Source organism: Octodon degus, unplaced genomic scaffold (assembly GCF_000260255.1).
Source record: "Octodon degus isolate 3935 unplaced genomic scaffold, OctDeg1.0 scaffold00147, whole genome shotgun sequence".
Taxonomy (NCBI): Eukaryota; Metazoa; Chordata; class Mammalia; order Rodentia; family Octodontidae; genus Octodon; species Octodon degus.
The window spans coordinates 4,639,100-4,655,237 of record NW_004524723.1 but is presented as its reverse complement, the minus strand read 5'-3'; the positions used below and the strand labels follow the sequence as shown (position 1 = coordinate 4,655,237).

Below are 16,138 nucleotides of genomic sequence, written 5' to 3'. Positions count from 1 at the left end.
TAAGAAAGAGCTGGAAAACTGAAACCCTTTCACATTCCTGCAACCGTGCATTCAGGCCAAGTCCAGGCAGAGCACACACCAGTTTATTTTGAAATGCAACACAGGTCAGTATTTTATGAATATAACTCATGACTACATTATCAGTAGAAACAGCTTCCAAATGCATGCATAGAAAGTTAAGCACAGTCTTTGAACTCCTTATTTCTAAATATACAAAAAATACATTTAAATTATATAATTTTAGTGAATCAAAGACTTATAAAATTACAATTTTGGTTTTCACAACATAGAAAAAATACAAAAATGATTCTATATATGGTTTTCTAATTTTTTCTTACCCAAATTTCAAAGGAGCAGTGTGTGTAATGAATTTAATGTTTTTTAATGGTTTATCACAAACTCAGGATTGAAAATAATTTGTAGGTTGGACATCAATGCCAGCCTTTTATTAGACATGAATAACCAATAAAGATGTGAAAAATGCAGGTATAATCTCTTCCTCTGCCTTTCTAGCTCTGTATCTTCCTTGCTGAGGTCTGAGGAAGGCTCTTATCTAGGAGGTCAGCGCTTTATTTCTCAATTACATCTCCAGGGGGCCTTTGCTCAGGGAGGGGACATGAAGAGATGAGCAGTCCCAGCCTCAGCAAGCGGCACAGCAAGACGCAGATTAGCACCTCAGAGAAGGCCCCATCTGCGGGCAGCTCTTGGGGAACCTGAAACACGCCACTGAGTGGGTGGTGGGGAACCACTGCGTCTGACAAAACTCCACTGCATGTCACCTTCAACACCCATGCTTTCTAATCAGATGTAACTTTCGGTGGGGTTGGATGTTCCCAGTTTACAGAACACCACTGCTTTAAAGGAGAAATTAATTCATGTTAGGGCTTGAAGGAAAAAAAAAAAAAAAAAAAAAAAACAGTTACTGAGAAGGTTCCTGAAGGGCACAGTGACATGCTTCCCTTATCTGCTGTATTTTAAATGCTGATGTAAAAAAGCATACTCGGGTTGAGACTTTTTCAAAAGGGAGTTTTTCACTTTTTGCTGCCTTTTCACTGCCAAAGTTCAACTTGATGCAATACGTTGTTTAGCAACAGGATGTTTTTTCAGAAGTGGTGACCAATTATAATAACGAAGCATGAATAAAACTTGCAGCCCCTTCGTCCTGGAAAACCTACATTTTTCATCCCACCTCCAATTCCAAAAAACAACTAAAAAACACTTAACCAAATAAAGTAGTAAGCCTATTATAACTAAAGATTCTGTTTCATATAGAAAGATATTCTGGAAGAATAAAAAGGATAAGATGGAAACTCGTCTCTCCCAGTCTATCAAATATAAGACTCTAATCTCAATGCACCCAGTAGTGCTGATTTGAAAAAGCAGAATTTTAATGTTAAGTTAAAAAAAAAATAAATTATGCAGCTGCTTGGATTAGATTTTCAAGTTCCTGTGAAAATATGCATTTTAAAAGTTTAGTTTTTCATTATGACATTCTTCTGCTATTGACAATTGTATTTTAAATTACTCATTAAGCCTGACTTTTAAAGTCTTAAAGGTCAGGGAAAAAAGGTTCCACAAAGAAGATACTGTGCACATCTGTGCAACTGAGCACGCATCTAAACTTGGGCTCCCCATTTTCATCCGATCCTTTCCTGCGGGGCTTTTCACGCACAGCTGAGATGAGCAGTTGAGCGTCATGAAGAGACGATGTTAGCCAGGCAATGTTCCACGGACCAGGTGATTTCACGGCTGCTCCAACACACTGCAATGATGCTGCCTTAACTGGACTGTCCGTCCAGAATGCACACTGCCTCCTAACACTTGGTGGGAATGAACACACAGCCATCATCAGGGGAAATAAACAGAAGAGTGAATAAACTTGAAAAAATAAATGTATAAAGCCATTCCTTAATGTTTTTCTAGATATTTTAAAAGTGACAGCTTCCTTGTACTTGAAAGAACAGATTCCCTGCTCCTATGTGACAACATGGGTTTGGAGTCCATAAATGAGAACCACTACTGGCAAATACATTACTCAGAGGTGCTCAGAGACCAGTCCTGTGAAAGGTACTTGTCACTTACCAGCTATTGAGCTTTACTACTCAGAGAACTGTCAAAACACAGCCAAAGCCAAACTCTAGGTTAAGGTAGGTTCTTTATACTATGCACATACTGATTAAATTCAAGCATGTTCCTCAGTGGCAGGCAAAAAAGACTCAATTGGAAAGAAACAAAAAGTTCTAGTTTTTTGTTTTTTCTGCTTACGGGCACTACCTCCAAAGTTTCACAGGCATATACATTTTATAATTCATTCACTAGATATGAGGGGCTAGATCCCAGCCATAACTTCAGAGCATTCCAGAGAACAAAGTTTGCCGCTTCAGAAATACAAAGAGATTCCAGCATGCAGTCAAGCACTGTGAGAAGGGAATGCCAGACACACTGCAGACCAAGCTGAACTCTGCTGTGAGCTGGGCGTATGCTGGGACAAGCTCCTTACTCAGACTAACTTGGTCATGGGATAGGTCTCTCTCTGTGGGATATGTGAAGGACACAAAAGGAGATAGATGCCAAATCCCTTTCTAGCGCCATTGTAAATATTGAGGACTTCTGGTTGAAAGAGCATGCTAAAATGGACTGGCCAGGACACTGTATGTTAACAGCTTTAAAAAAAAAAAAAAAAAAAAAAAAAAATTTTTTTTTTTTTTATAAAATCCCAGCCCATGTGACACTGGATTTTGGTTTTTTTCTGTTTTTAATATTTTAAAAATAGTTCTTAATTATTTTCTATGAAACGTATTGGGAACTCAAAAAGTCTGCAGCATTTTTTGATCATTGAAGTTTGGTTTGGGGGGATGGTGCAAGAAGCAGGAACTACTCAAATTTCTTGTGTTCTTCAGAACGAGAAAGAACCTTTCTTCTCTGGTGTATCATGTGGAAGTATAACTGGGGGAAAACTGAAAGGAAAAAAAAGAAAGAACTGGTTAAAGATACCATTTAAAACTGTACATTCTACTTATGGCACATGACCTTGTGGTCTTGGTGACTTTCCTGACCACTGTCTCCCCAGCAACCATGGAAGCTAAGGAAGCAGGACTGGGAAAAGGTGCAGGGTGTAAGGAGGGTGGTCACACGGAAAGACTCTGCTTCTCATGCTTTAGCTGAGGTGACAAATGATATGAAGATTTACAACAAATGCTGTTGTCATTACCACTAAGATGCCACCAAATTAACTCTTCCACTTTTTGCGGCTCTGGGGATGGAACTCAGGACCTCATACATGCTAGAGCTGTACTCCCAGCCCTGCTAATATTCATATTCTCTTCATGTTTATTCTGATTAATTTCATAACCACCAAGTGAAGAATACTAGTGATGGAATTATTCCTATTGCAAGAAGGAGAAATTCAAGCCCCAGAGAAGGTAAATGACTTGCTTGGGGTCTCACAGCAAGTCGCTGATAGAGTAAGATCAGGGGCCAGGCTCCTCACCTCAGGTCTGGCCTACTCCATCGCTGTGGCAAGGGGGAGGGGCATCCCAAAGCACTCCTGAGAAAGGATGCTCATTGGATGGTGCAGCTGAGGGACAGTGCTGAGCCACAACATAGCAAAGGCAGGCTGGGATGCAGAAAAAGCACGCATGCCAAGCAAGTCAGTAGCTTAGGTACTAGGTAGTCTTGTTTTTGCTGATTTCATAAAACACATAGCACTGGCTCTCAAATGAGAATCTTCCTAGGGAATATTTAGAAATAAGCAGTGCAGGAAGCCAGCAGTCAGCAGAGCGGGCCAGGGGTGCTACAACATCTTGTAGTGTGAAGCTCAAATGCCACCAGTATCCCTGAGGCCTGCTGGGGCTCCTAGTCCTTCCTCAGGTTACGGTAAGTGGGCAGCCTGGCAATCGTTCTGTGGCCCTGTGGGTATACGATACTCTTCCTTCCTTCCTCTTTCTTTCTAGGGGCTCTAATCTCTTATTTTTTAGAGAGAAACTAATATTTTCTGAGAGGCAACTTCCTACTCCCAACTCTGCCTGGAGAGTTTCTTCCTTTTTCAATGGATTCCAACATGGCCACATTTTTAAATGATCTTCCCTAAGTACTCCAGGAGGACAAGAGGTGTTGGCAGATCAACTACAGAGGACTCTGGGTACTGAGTGGCACCACCATCACTCCATGAGCTATTTTGAGGCTGGAATGTATTTTCGGAGAAGACCCAGGTTATACATAGACTTCAGTAGTGAGAAAATTATTCTGGTGTGAAAGCCAGAAAATTTGACAAGCTCTATAATCTAAAAACTGGAAGTAAAGATACAATAAAGCCATAAAGAATGCTAGTTGTGATCATTTAAAAATGTGGAGCCAGTCACATTGCTAGATTTACTTTAGTAAAGGCAATCTTCGTGAGTCCAGGGTGCCAGGGTTGTATCTTTCACTGGTTGTATCTGTGAGTAATGTATGCACAGAGTATGGCTCCAACCTCACAGCTAGTTCAGAAGGCCTGAGCAAGCACACCTAGCCAGAGGCCATTCAGTAGGATGTGATTTCAGTTCAAAGCAAGGGCTAGGGCCCATGGCTGCCGGCAGGGTCAGATGCCTCAATCATGGCACATGTGACCTGTTCATTCCTCTACAACCCATAGAAGTTCCTTGGTACCAGGGCAAAGAGGGTAAGGGGAGGCCAGGGATGTTTGGGTTATTCTCTGCAGCCTCAGCGGTGACTTCTTGATACTGTCTGCACCAGAATGCCCCATGTGTTTAGGCAGAACTGAACTATGACGGCTTTACAATTTCAGGGGTATGGCTACAACCTGATCACATCAGGTTGCACTATGAAGACACAACACAGGTCTGCCCCTGACAAGAGGCTACTGAGCATTTAACCTTCCAATTTCCTAGCTCAGGGCACATTCCAGAAGCGGGGCAGTTGTGTGTCGGGGGTGGGGCCATCCGAGCGGCTCACTCCCTCTTTCAGGAGAGGAATACCTGGAGAGTGGGAGCAACTGGGAATACTTTGTCTGGGATGAATGCTTAGATTCTTTGTAAGTCAGGTGTGGTTATGGTCCCTGACCACCTGGAAAGTGCCAGCTTCTTGGAGTCCCTGCCCTGCACTAGTGTTTCTCAACTAGTTTCTCTTGTCCTTATCCCTATTACCAAGTTTTGCCAATCTGTTGGTGGGTGGGAGTAGGGCTATAAACAGGATTTTGATGCCCATTGAGCCCTGCAAATACTATGCTGTCTTCCTACTGTGCATGTTGCACAAGCAGAAGGGGGAGAAGCACTCTGCCAAGGAACTTAAGGAACCCTCAGCTGGACACACTCCAGGGGCCACACTTAGAGCTACACATGTAATAGTCAGAACCAGAGAAAAGGGCTACCCTATACAGTACATGTGTATTGCCAACTGCCCATCAGAAGATGAAGTTGTAGAAAGAAAGCCAAATTTGGTAAAGAAGACTGCATGTCAATAGTAATCTCACCCAATTCTGTATTTTCTTCTTACAAAACACTGGAAAGTTGGAAATGTGCAGCTGGCTGGGATGAACAGTACAATCTGGTCCTGATATTAACAACTTGAGTACTAAAACCACCCAGGGCCACTGGCAGGCCGGGAGCACAGGGTGCCAGCAAACATGAGGGTGGCCGCAGCAGAGAGGTGAACTGGGCTGCCTTCCTGCACCTGGCTGGGCGGTCAGGGACCTGGAGGGAGTCTTTCAGTCTTTACTTGAAAGCCAACCATTTTCCTGGTCTATAGGAGTTAAGATGCCTTTTAAACAGATTGTATTAAACTGTAATAAGTTCTCTTATGAAAAGGGGGCTGAGAGGGGCTGGGGTGATGGCTCAGTGGATTAAGCACTTCCCTGGCAAGTGCAAGGGCCTGAGTTCAATCCCCGGTTCCACCAAAAAAAAAAAAAAAAAGAAAGAAAAGGGGGCTGAGACTGGAAGGAGAAAGGATGGCCAAGAAGGCAGAGTTCTTTTGCGAGCAGAATCCCATCCTATTCTCTAGAAGCTAGTGGCCCCAAGACCTGTGCTCCCTCTCCTGTTTCCTTTAACGCCAAGAAAGAAAACCGTATGGAGATGACTGTTCTCCTCCAGGGATCCTAGCATCAAGGAGGGCTGCAGCGCGTGGCCAGCCCCATCACAACACCAGGAGGGCCACAGAAAGGCTTGGCACTGTGCTTGGCTACCAGGGCATAAAAGACGAGCAGGAGCAGAGAGGAGCTGCTCCTGGAACTAAGTCTCCCTTCTCAGACAAAGCAGAAATCTGTTCTTTTTGAAACAGGGTCTTGTTATATAACCTAGACTGGCCTTGAACTCAAGAGCTTCTTCCTGCTTTAGCCTTTCAAGTGCTGGATTACAGACCTGTGCCATCACTCTCAGGCAGACTGGAAATCCCGTAGGAATTCTCAGGTTGGAACCTGTAGATTACTGTCAGCACGCAAACAAGTACCTTGTTGTTCCTGAGCTGTGTTCATGATTTCCTCCCTGCCATTTCCCAACCTGGCATGTATGGCCTATTCACACAAAACTTGCTGAGCAGAAATAAACCCTGTAGTGGCCACTGGGATAACACCCACTGCTCTGCAAGTGTCAAAACTGCAACTGTCCTTGTGGTTCTGCAGATAGGAAAGCTCAATGTTAAGGAAACAAAGTTAGAAAGCTGAAAGACTGTATTAACTTCTATTACTTAAATGTTTTAGATTCTTCCCTATTTGCCTTTGTTTGCACACCAACTACCTATTACACCTGAAGAGATGGCCTTTTGCCACCATGCTATCATACTTCAGGGAAAATGTGTGTGTTTCTAAGTGTGTGTGTAAGAGAGACATACATTGAACTATTCACAGTCTCAGCTATTTTTACATTAAAAAAAAAATTTCAAACTCACTAAGACAGTTGCCCAGGCTGGGCTCAAACTTGTGCTCCTCCTGCTCAGCCTCCAGAATGCTAGGATGACAGGCATACACCACCGCAGCCAGCTGAAGGGTGGCTGAGAATAATAATGAATAAAGACTGGAAAATAAGCCAGGCATGGTGGTGCATGCCTGTAGTCCCAGTACTCTGGAAGCTGAGGCAGGAGAATTGCTGTGAATTTAAGGGCAGTCTGGGCTACAAAGTGAGTTCCAGGCCAGGCTGAACTGCATAGTGAGACCTTGATGCAAGGAAAAAAAAAAGAAGACTAGAAAATGAATCACAAAAGCAGGACTACATCCAAAAATTCCTCCAAAATAAATGTTCACATGAAATCTGGATGTAGTTTCTTTCTCATAATGCATGAAATGCAATTTTCCACAGCAGGACAAAACACATGTCACTTATGACTGTTAGGATGATTAATTCAGACAGTGCTGGGACTAACGAAAAACCCACCCTTATTTGAACCTAACATGGGGTCCGAGGGAGATGCCAGCATCCTTCAGTGTCTAAGATAAGATTCAGAGGTACAGTGGCTACAGAAATAGCTTCAGGAGAAGGAGCATCAACATCACTGATGAGACACCGCCCTCATGGCCAGGACTCAGTTCACGTGAGGGTCACACGTGCCTTTTCTTCTCTGCCACTCAGAATGCCCAGAGCATTTCTGAGCCTCCATGCACTTCCTACCAGGAACAAGACTGGAAACTATCCTGGAGGGAACACTCCGTCCTTGCAGAGGTCTTAGTGCTCAACAAGAAAATGAGAAGTGTAGGAAAAAACATCTTTTTATTTGGTTATTTATTTCTAGTTAACTACTCGTCCCTTAAAATGAAGTAAAACTGTCTCTTTTGATACAGTAAACAATACAAAAATCTTTTTATAATGTTTTTCAAAAACCATAATAAGCATTTTTTAAGAGACAGGGAAATAAAATCAAGGTAAAGCCTTTAATGGCTTTTTTGTTTTCTACTCAGTACTTTCCCCCCCAAATAAGATTAATTTACCCTGGTATTCAGTATTTCAAACCCACACACTGAGAAGGGCTGCATGTTGGCAGCTGTACTGAGAAGGGCTCATCTTTATTCAATTACTACTACCAGAGAAAATTCCCTTTGACAGTATTCAATAAAAACCAGTGTTCCCAGTAAATCAGATTTATATTTACTTGGACACAGTGCAAAGACAATCAAAGACATTTAACTTTAGGTATTGTGGAGTCCAATTTTTAAGACAGAAATAAATACACACACAACTATTTACTTACGTGGAATGTAGGAGATCATTATCAGAATTAGGAATGCATAGTAGTCAAAGGAGAAATTGTATTTGTTAGGTAAACTGATGGAATATAGGCCAGCCTGCCTGACAAAGGGCAGAGCTGCATAGATTGTGAGCAACTCTCCCGACACGCCCATTGGATATAGCACGATGAAAAGTGTATACCTGAAACAAAGCAAAAGACCCATGATGAGGTGCGATGCCATGCCCATCCGTCCCCTCATTCCCCTTTTTCAGAAAGAGGTGGTTTCTACATTTCCCATTTACCTTTGTTGAAATTTAGGCTTTGCAGCCAGTTTTGAAAAGAGCCTAGAGGAAGTGCATGTTTCTGAATGTTCTAAGACAAACTCTATGTGTTCATTAGGCAGCTCTTCATAAGCGGATGGCTGATGCTGGCAAGAGAGGGCACCAGGTTCTACTGGGCTAGGGGACTGAGAGGCATTAGGAGAAAGGTGCTGAAACATCCTTTACCAGAAAGTCCTAAAACATACACCATGTCTGGTCTGTACACACCAAAAAAAAAAAAAAAAAAAAAAAAAAAAAAAAAAAAAAGCACACCACTCGTGCATATGGCCATGACTTTCTCAATGTCTGTACATACTGTTGTAAAAAATCAAATATATGCAAAATTTTGAATTATGAAGCTGGGTATGGTGGCGCTTGCCTGTAATCCTAGCACTCGGGAGGTAGAGGCAGGAGAACTGCTGTGAGTTTGAGGCCAATCTAGAACATAATGAGTCCAAGGCTGCCAGCCTGAACTACACAGTGAGACCTTAACTCAAAAAAACAAAATGAACAAAATACCCACAAACAACAACACATGGATTGTATTTCAGAGTTTCAGGCTGGAATATGCTGAGCAATCTATGAAGACAAAGAGAAGACATACTCTTGACAGGAGAAAAGAACCTTAAATAGTCCATGGAGAAGAAGGGGCAAAACAATCTTTTTCCAATAGCGAAATTAGGGATTGGTCAACAATCTCCCCTATAATAGGGCTAGACAGCAGTCAAAGTGGCTATGCGGTCACTGGTTAGTAGCTGCCTCCTTCCTCTTTTCTAGCAAGGATGTTTATTGCAAAAAAAAAAAAAAAAAAAAAGGAGTTCTCATACTTGAAATGTGGGAAATAACAGAATTATGTCCTTAGTCATGGAACTCATAAAGGGTCTAGTAACCACTGTTCTCCTTCTATGAAAAGAGGTATATTTGTTCAATGGACAATTTTGATTCTTCTACTTTGTTGTAGTCCTTACCTCCCCACTCCAAAGGAATTTTCTAACTCGGAAAACTGGTCTTAACTGCCTTATAAATTAGTTTTGCCCACATCATAATAAGTATTGCTTGCAAAAATAATTGAAGCAAAATAAAATTGCTAAGTTAAAACTATGATTACAATTGCTATTAACTAAAAAAAATTAAGAATCACAGCTTCTCAGAAAAATTGAGAGTAGGAGAACTGGGCTTGGTCTTAAAACCTACCACAACAGCAAAGTTCATTATCAAAATTTGATACAGACAAAAAAGGGAACATTACATCAAATCTCCACTGCAAAATTCAGTTAAAAAGAAATGATCCCAATAAAAATATATAAAATGTAAAGTTTTCCTAACAGTGTTTCTCTTAATGAAAGTGAAGATCCTTATCCAACTTTTGTCTCATATAACTTTACTTAGAGAAACTTGGGAGCAACATTTAGGCATTAAAGGGCAAATGAAATGATAGAGAATTTCATCAGTCTTTCTGTTTTTACCTGGCCCATTTGATGAGGTAAGGCAGATGGTTTAATAGACTGAATGTATAAAAGGAGTAACGGATAATTTCTGTGACTGTCCAGGCAGTAACGAACAGGAGGACACTGTCTTCAGTTTGTACCTAAGGGAGAACAAAACAGAAGAGAAATTGAGCACAGGCAAATGTTAGGGGAGAGGCATTTGTGGTGCATAGCATCTGTGGGGCTGGTGGGCCGGGGCTGACCACCAGGCTGCACTCTCAGTAGCTATGCACGGCACAGGAAGGACTTGCCAAGAGCAACTGCTGTGTGAGCCAGATGTGCTGCTGAGTGAGAGCTGCAGCAGGGAACTAGAGGACAGGGAGCCCTGGGGAGGAACAAATGCCAGCTTCTGCAGCTTCCCTTGCTAGCCTGATGCAGAGAGAGTGAGTCGATGCCAGAGGGAACCAAGTTCTGAGTTGGGGCAGGTAGGAAAGCTTGAGACCCACTGCCAGGAACCTTAATGTGATCTGCGTGACAACTGAGATTCCAAGTGCCGCACAGAATGGGGCTGTCTTGAATCAAGTGTAGCTGAAGGCAACACTTATGCACTGGACAGTTAAACTCAGGGCAAGGAAGAGCAGAGACCCTCTGGCAGGTGGGCCCATTTAACACAGGTAATGCTGACTTCTTCTGAGACTCAGCCTGGCTTAACTCCTCCACCATTTATGCTAAAAAAAAAAAAAAAAAAAAAAAATCTTTTGTAAGTACCCCCCAGGTGTCTCCAGATGGGCCCTTGCATGGGGATAGATAGTGGTGAGATTAATTTCCAGCACCTCTTTGTCCCACCCCAACTGGGTTTATAATGATCTTTTATGCTTGATAACCAGTAGTAAGAAAATATTTCACATGGAACTTCACATCAGTGACTAAGAAGTCGCTCTTGGTAAATGAACAAATCTCACTACAAGTTGGCCATTTTTGCTTCCTCGGAACACCTAACACAGTAAAGGTCTGGCATTCCTGCCTTGACTTTTGCTTCTTTCCATCTGCAGTGCTAGTTTCTAGCACTTAAATTCTTTCTCCAAAGTGTACATAGAGTGATCCACCTACACAGTGAAATAAGTAGTCATTTACATAGCTATTAACTAAATTGCTCTGACAGAGAATTTCATAAATGCATAGTTACTATTCTCTAAAAATAATAAGAATTTTATACTGTCAAGAGCAAGAGCACTTTCTGTTTCCCTGGTACCTTTCTATTACCCCAAGTAAAGCAAAAACTAAACACATTTCAGGTGCTCACGCTGAGACTTCAGTCCACAAATCCCTGCCTAAAAGCCATACTGAGACTTGAATTTGGAGCAATGTCACCTTCTCATGGCATCTGGGATTTTCTTATCTCAAGGTGATATGTTTTTACAGCTATGGATGAAGTCTTGTCTAAAAGTTTTTGGATTGTAAGAGGAAGTTCCTCCAATATTTTATACTGTAAGACATCCTAAGAGTAGGGAGTATTTTTATTCATCTGTTTTCCAAAAGCACTTGGTACTTTCCACAAGTAGGAGTTCAATAAATATTTGTGAAACAAAGAGGAATTCAGTCCTAATCAGGTTGCTCCAAGACTGTTTCCTTCTTTATGGTGTCTGACATTTTCTGTGCAATCTTAGTGCACACTTACCTTACACTCAAATAGGTAATAAACAAGTACACCCCCCAATTAGTCAGGCATGATGGCACACACTGTAACCCTGGTGTACCCAGGCACTGCAAGGCATGTTTTGAGTCTAGCCTGACAACTGCGCAAGACTGTGGCTCAAAAGGGGGCAGGGGTGGCAGTGCTAGGAATGTAGCTCAGTGTAAGGCTTTCAGTTCAATTCCAAGTCCACACATAGAACACAAATTTCCCATCTTACCCCAGCCTAGAGGCTGGTTTCAGGACTTAGGACCTTGTCTTCAAGCAAAATTCAGGAAGTGCACAGCTTTCACACAGCCTCAATCTGCTCCCAGAGCACAGAGGTGAAAGTTGGTCATGAAAGCTTTGCTGAGGGAAATGGCCATTTTGTGCATCGACAACTTCAGATCAACAGGAAATGCATCACCTAAGAGGGGTCTTGGATAAAGTCAGAGACAGGTCTTATCTGATTAGCTGGTAATTATCTAACAACACAAAAAGGGCACCATGTAACACCAGAGTTAAACCAGTAAGACCAATGAGGCTTCAACTGGTACTCATGTCTATGGCAGCATTTTTCACAATAGTAAAAAGGTGGAAGCAGACCAAGCGTCCACTGATGGAAGAGTGGTTAAATAAAATGTAGTATTTTAAGTGATGCATTTCCTGTTGGAGGTTGTCGATGCACAAAATGGCCATTTCCCCCAGCGCAGCCTTTATGACCAACTTTCTCTGTGATCTTCACACCTCTGTGCTCTGGGAGCAGATTGAGGCTGTGTGAAAGTTGTGCACTTCCAGAATTGCTCGAAGACAAGGTCCTAAGTCCTGAAGCCAGCTTCTAGGCTGGGGTAAGATGGGAAATTTGTGTTTTATGTGTGGACCTAGAATGATAAATATTTTTTTTAATTTTTTATTTATTTGTTTATTTGTGTGTGTGTGTGTGTGTGTGTGTGGCCAGCTCAGCCCACCAGGGGGCGGGCCTGGCTGGCATGTGGTGCTGGGGGATTGAACCGCGGTCCCTGTGCTTTGCTAAGCTTGTTCCAAGTAGGTGCTCCAGACCACTGAGCCATTTCACCAGCCCCTAGAATGATAAATATTAACTGAAAGCCTTTGCATTGAGCTACATCCTTAGCACTGCCATATGTATATATACAAAATAGTAGTTGTCCTTAGAAAGGAGAATCATGGGGCTGGGAAGATAGCTCAGTAGAATAAGTGCTTGCCTGGCAAGCACAAGGTCCCAAGTTTGATCCCTGGTACCACAAAAAAAAAAAAAAGAATCTTACACATGCTGCAACACAGATGAACTCTGATGAAAATGGCTCAGTGAAAAATGCCATTACAAAGGGGCAAAAAGTGTGAGATTCCACTCACAAGCAGTGCCTAAAGTAGTTAAATTCAGAGACAGAAGGTGGTCAGGAGCTGGGGTAGGGAAAGTGGGATTACTGTTTGACTGGTATGGAATTCTTATCTGGGAAGATGAAAACAGTTCTGAGGTAGATGGTAATGGTGGATGCACAGCAATGGAAATGTAGTGATACAAATGACTGTCACTTAAAATGATTAATATTGTAAGTTTTATTTTATGTATACTTTACCACAATTTAAAACCAGTTGTGTTGATAGAAGAGACAAGGCATGGAAAAGCTAGCTGGGAAAATTAGTGAGATCTGTCAATTACAAGTATGAAAGAATTCTCTGAACAGGGCAGAAGTGCTGATATATGCTACAACACAAATGAACCTCAACTGAGTAAAAAAGCCTAAATGACAATGATCATATATTAAATGACTTCATTTATATGAAATGTCCAGAGTCTGAAAAAAGTAGTGAGACAGAAAGGGATCGGTTAGTGCCAGGTGGTGGGAATTAACTACTGAAGGGCATGAGGGGTCATACTGCAGTGACAGAAATGCTCTAAAACTTCACTGGGTGAAGGCTGCACAACTTGATGAATTTGCTAAATAGATCTGTACTCTACAGTTAAAATGGGTAAACTTCAAAATTATAGCCTGGTTAAGTTGTTTAAAAAAGAAGACTAAGAGGTTTACTTTAATACATAATTTAGGATAAAGGAGGAGAAGAGAGCTAATGGGAGTGATCAATGTTTACAGAGGAGGAGGAGACTGGAAGGCACATTTAGGAGAGGATGCCAAAAACATGGGAAGGCCATGTTTCAGAGTTCCATGTTGACAATGACCTGCAGACAGTGGGGTGGTGGCACCTTGCTGTGGGGCATCTTTCCCACCTGGCTCAGGCCTGCACACCAGATATGTGACATCACAGATACTCTTTCCACTCCCTGCTCTGAATGGAGGAGGCGGTGAGGTGTAGGTGGCTTGTGTGATTTAGCCAAGGGAGTTTACATAGAAATTCAAGCTGGAAAAACAAATGGGTGCAAGAGAAAAACCTTTACACACAAATAGCATCATATGTTTGACTTTAAAAGGCATGGGGAGTATCAGTACATGAAAAGCTGTCGCTTTTGTTATGTTCAAAGGAAAACAGATGGTGCACATAAGAAATCACTGTTGTAGAAACCCTAGTTACAGGGCTTCACAACCTGCTGCCCATGTCTTGTGCTAGTTCAAGAACTTCCCTGACCAAGATTCATGTAAGCACTCTTTCCTCTTCTGAATACTCCTTCCACTGGGAGGAGAGGGGAGAAATGAGAGATGAGATTTGAGGCAGCAGCTGAGACAAGGGACCAGTCTGTATGTGGAAGAACTGGGAAGAGTGTGTGTGTCTTGGATGATCCAGACATGCTGGCTTCAACAGTGGGAATTCATTCCATCATGGCTGTGGTGACTGAACTTGGACTGGTTTCTGCTGAGGGACTTCCTCTGTGGCTTGCATAAGAAAGGCCACCTTCTTGACATAACCTCACTGAAGAGGCTGTGAGATCTCTCTGGTGTTTTCACTAGGGCATAAATCCCTCATGACCTCATCTAAACCCAACTAGTTTCCAAAGGCCCCATTTCCAAGACTGTTACATTGGGAGTTTGGGCCTCCACACTGGTGTTAGGTGTATGTGCAGGCAGGGACTGAGTACTATTCCACTGTGTATAAGCCACATTTTAAGAACTCCTGTTGTGACACTTGGGTGGTTCCCACCTCTCTTATCATTATGAACAGTGCTACTAGGGACTGGGTGCACACTTGGGAGCAGAACTGCTATGTCATAAGTGAATTTTATACTTAGCTTTTTCAGAAACTGTTAAGCTGACTTTCACATGGCTACAAAATTTACATTTCTGGGCTAGGGATATAGCTCAGTGGCATAAGTGCCTGCCTGGCAAGTGCAAGATCTTGAGTTCAATCCCCAGTACAACACCCCCCCCTCAAAAAAAATTTACATTCCTACCAATAATACACAAGAGTTCCAATGGCCTATGAGATAGCTCAGCAGACCAAGCACCTGCTTAGGCAAGTGCAAGGGCCAGGGTTTGATCCCTGGCACTACATGCCTCCTCTCCCCCCCCACCCCCCCGTTATGCTGAGCCTGGCCAGGCATGGTGGTGTACAACTGTAATCTCAGCACTGGGGAGGCTGAAAACAGGAGGATCACTATGAGTCTGAGCTGAGTAGTGAGATCCTGTACCATATACCCAATGCATTAAAAAAAGGAAATTGCAAATAATGCACAAGAATTCCAATACCTTCACTAGTTATCTGCTGTATTGTTTTGTTTAATAAGCATTCTAATGAGTATAAAACTGTACCTGAGGTGTTACTATATGCCTAGCACTTTCTCACATTTATTACTTCATGAATCCTCATTTCAAAGTTGAGGAAAATGCCACGGCATTTGAATCCAGGTCTGTGCCCTTAAACTTTGAACAGTCCTGACTGGTTTTCTTGTGCTTCAACAACACTACCTGTTGTAGAGGGACAATTCTCTTTTGAAAGTGGGCACATTTTGAAGAAATTTGATACAAGAGGCCACTGCACAACAGATAAGGTAAATATGACAGTCATCTAGCATGTACTGCAAACATGTACTAATGAGAATTTAAAAATTAATAATAAAAGAAAAAGGGTTGGCCAAATAGCTCAGTGGACTAAAGCACCTGCTTAGACAGGTGCAAGGACCAGGCTTCCATTCCAATCATGCTGGCCCCGCCCCCAGGCCAGGCTGAGACAGTGTTGAAGAATGGGCATGGTGGCGCGCTCCTGTAATCTCAGCCCTTGGGAGGCTGAAAACAGGAGGGTCACTACAAGTCTGGTCTGTGCAGTGAAACCCTCTAGTCCCTGTACTAAATACATAAATATATAAATAAAAGAAAAAAAAAAGCCGTTAAGTTTTCCAATAAATGTAGCCCACCCAAGTGAGAAAACAGAATTAATTTGGACATTAAAGGGACTGAGTGGAAAAGTCTTACTGCTAAAAAGGACTGAATAAAGTACAAAAATTTACAGGCTTCTCACATCCAGAGATATCTTTATTAGGTCCATGAAATGACTTCTACTTGTGAATCAAATACTGAGAGAATCCAATATCAGAACTTGAAACAAGCCTTGGTGAGTTCCTTTAAAGTGGTGTTTTTTTTTTTTTTTTTTTTTTTTTT

At 42.2% G+C, this 16,138-nt stretch overlaps 1 protein-coding gene across 1 annotated transcript in view; it reads right to left on the bottom strand.

Moving 5' to 3' along the window:
- Positions 1-334: 334 nt before the first annotated feature.
- Hacd2 (3-hydroxyacyl-CoA dehydratase 2) overlaps positions 335-16,138 on the bottom strand; it is a 111,995-nt gene continuing 96,191 nt past the window's right edge. The window contains exons 5-7 of the mRNA XM_004642180.2: positions 9,938-10,059; positions 8,173-8,351; positions 335-2,957 (exon numbers count right to left, since the gene is read on the bottom strand). Of these exons, the coding sequence (XP_004642237.1) occupies positions 2,875-2,957; positions 8,173-8,351; positions 9,938-10,059 (384 nt within the window). The 3' untranslated portion in view covers positions 335-2,874. The remainder of the gene's footprint in view (positions 2,958-8,172; positions 8,352-9,937; positions 10,060-16,138) is intronic.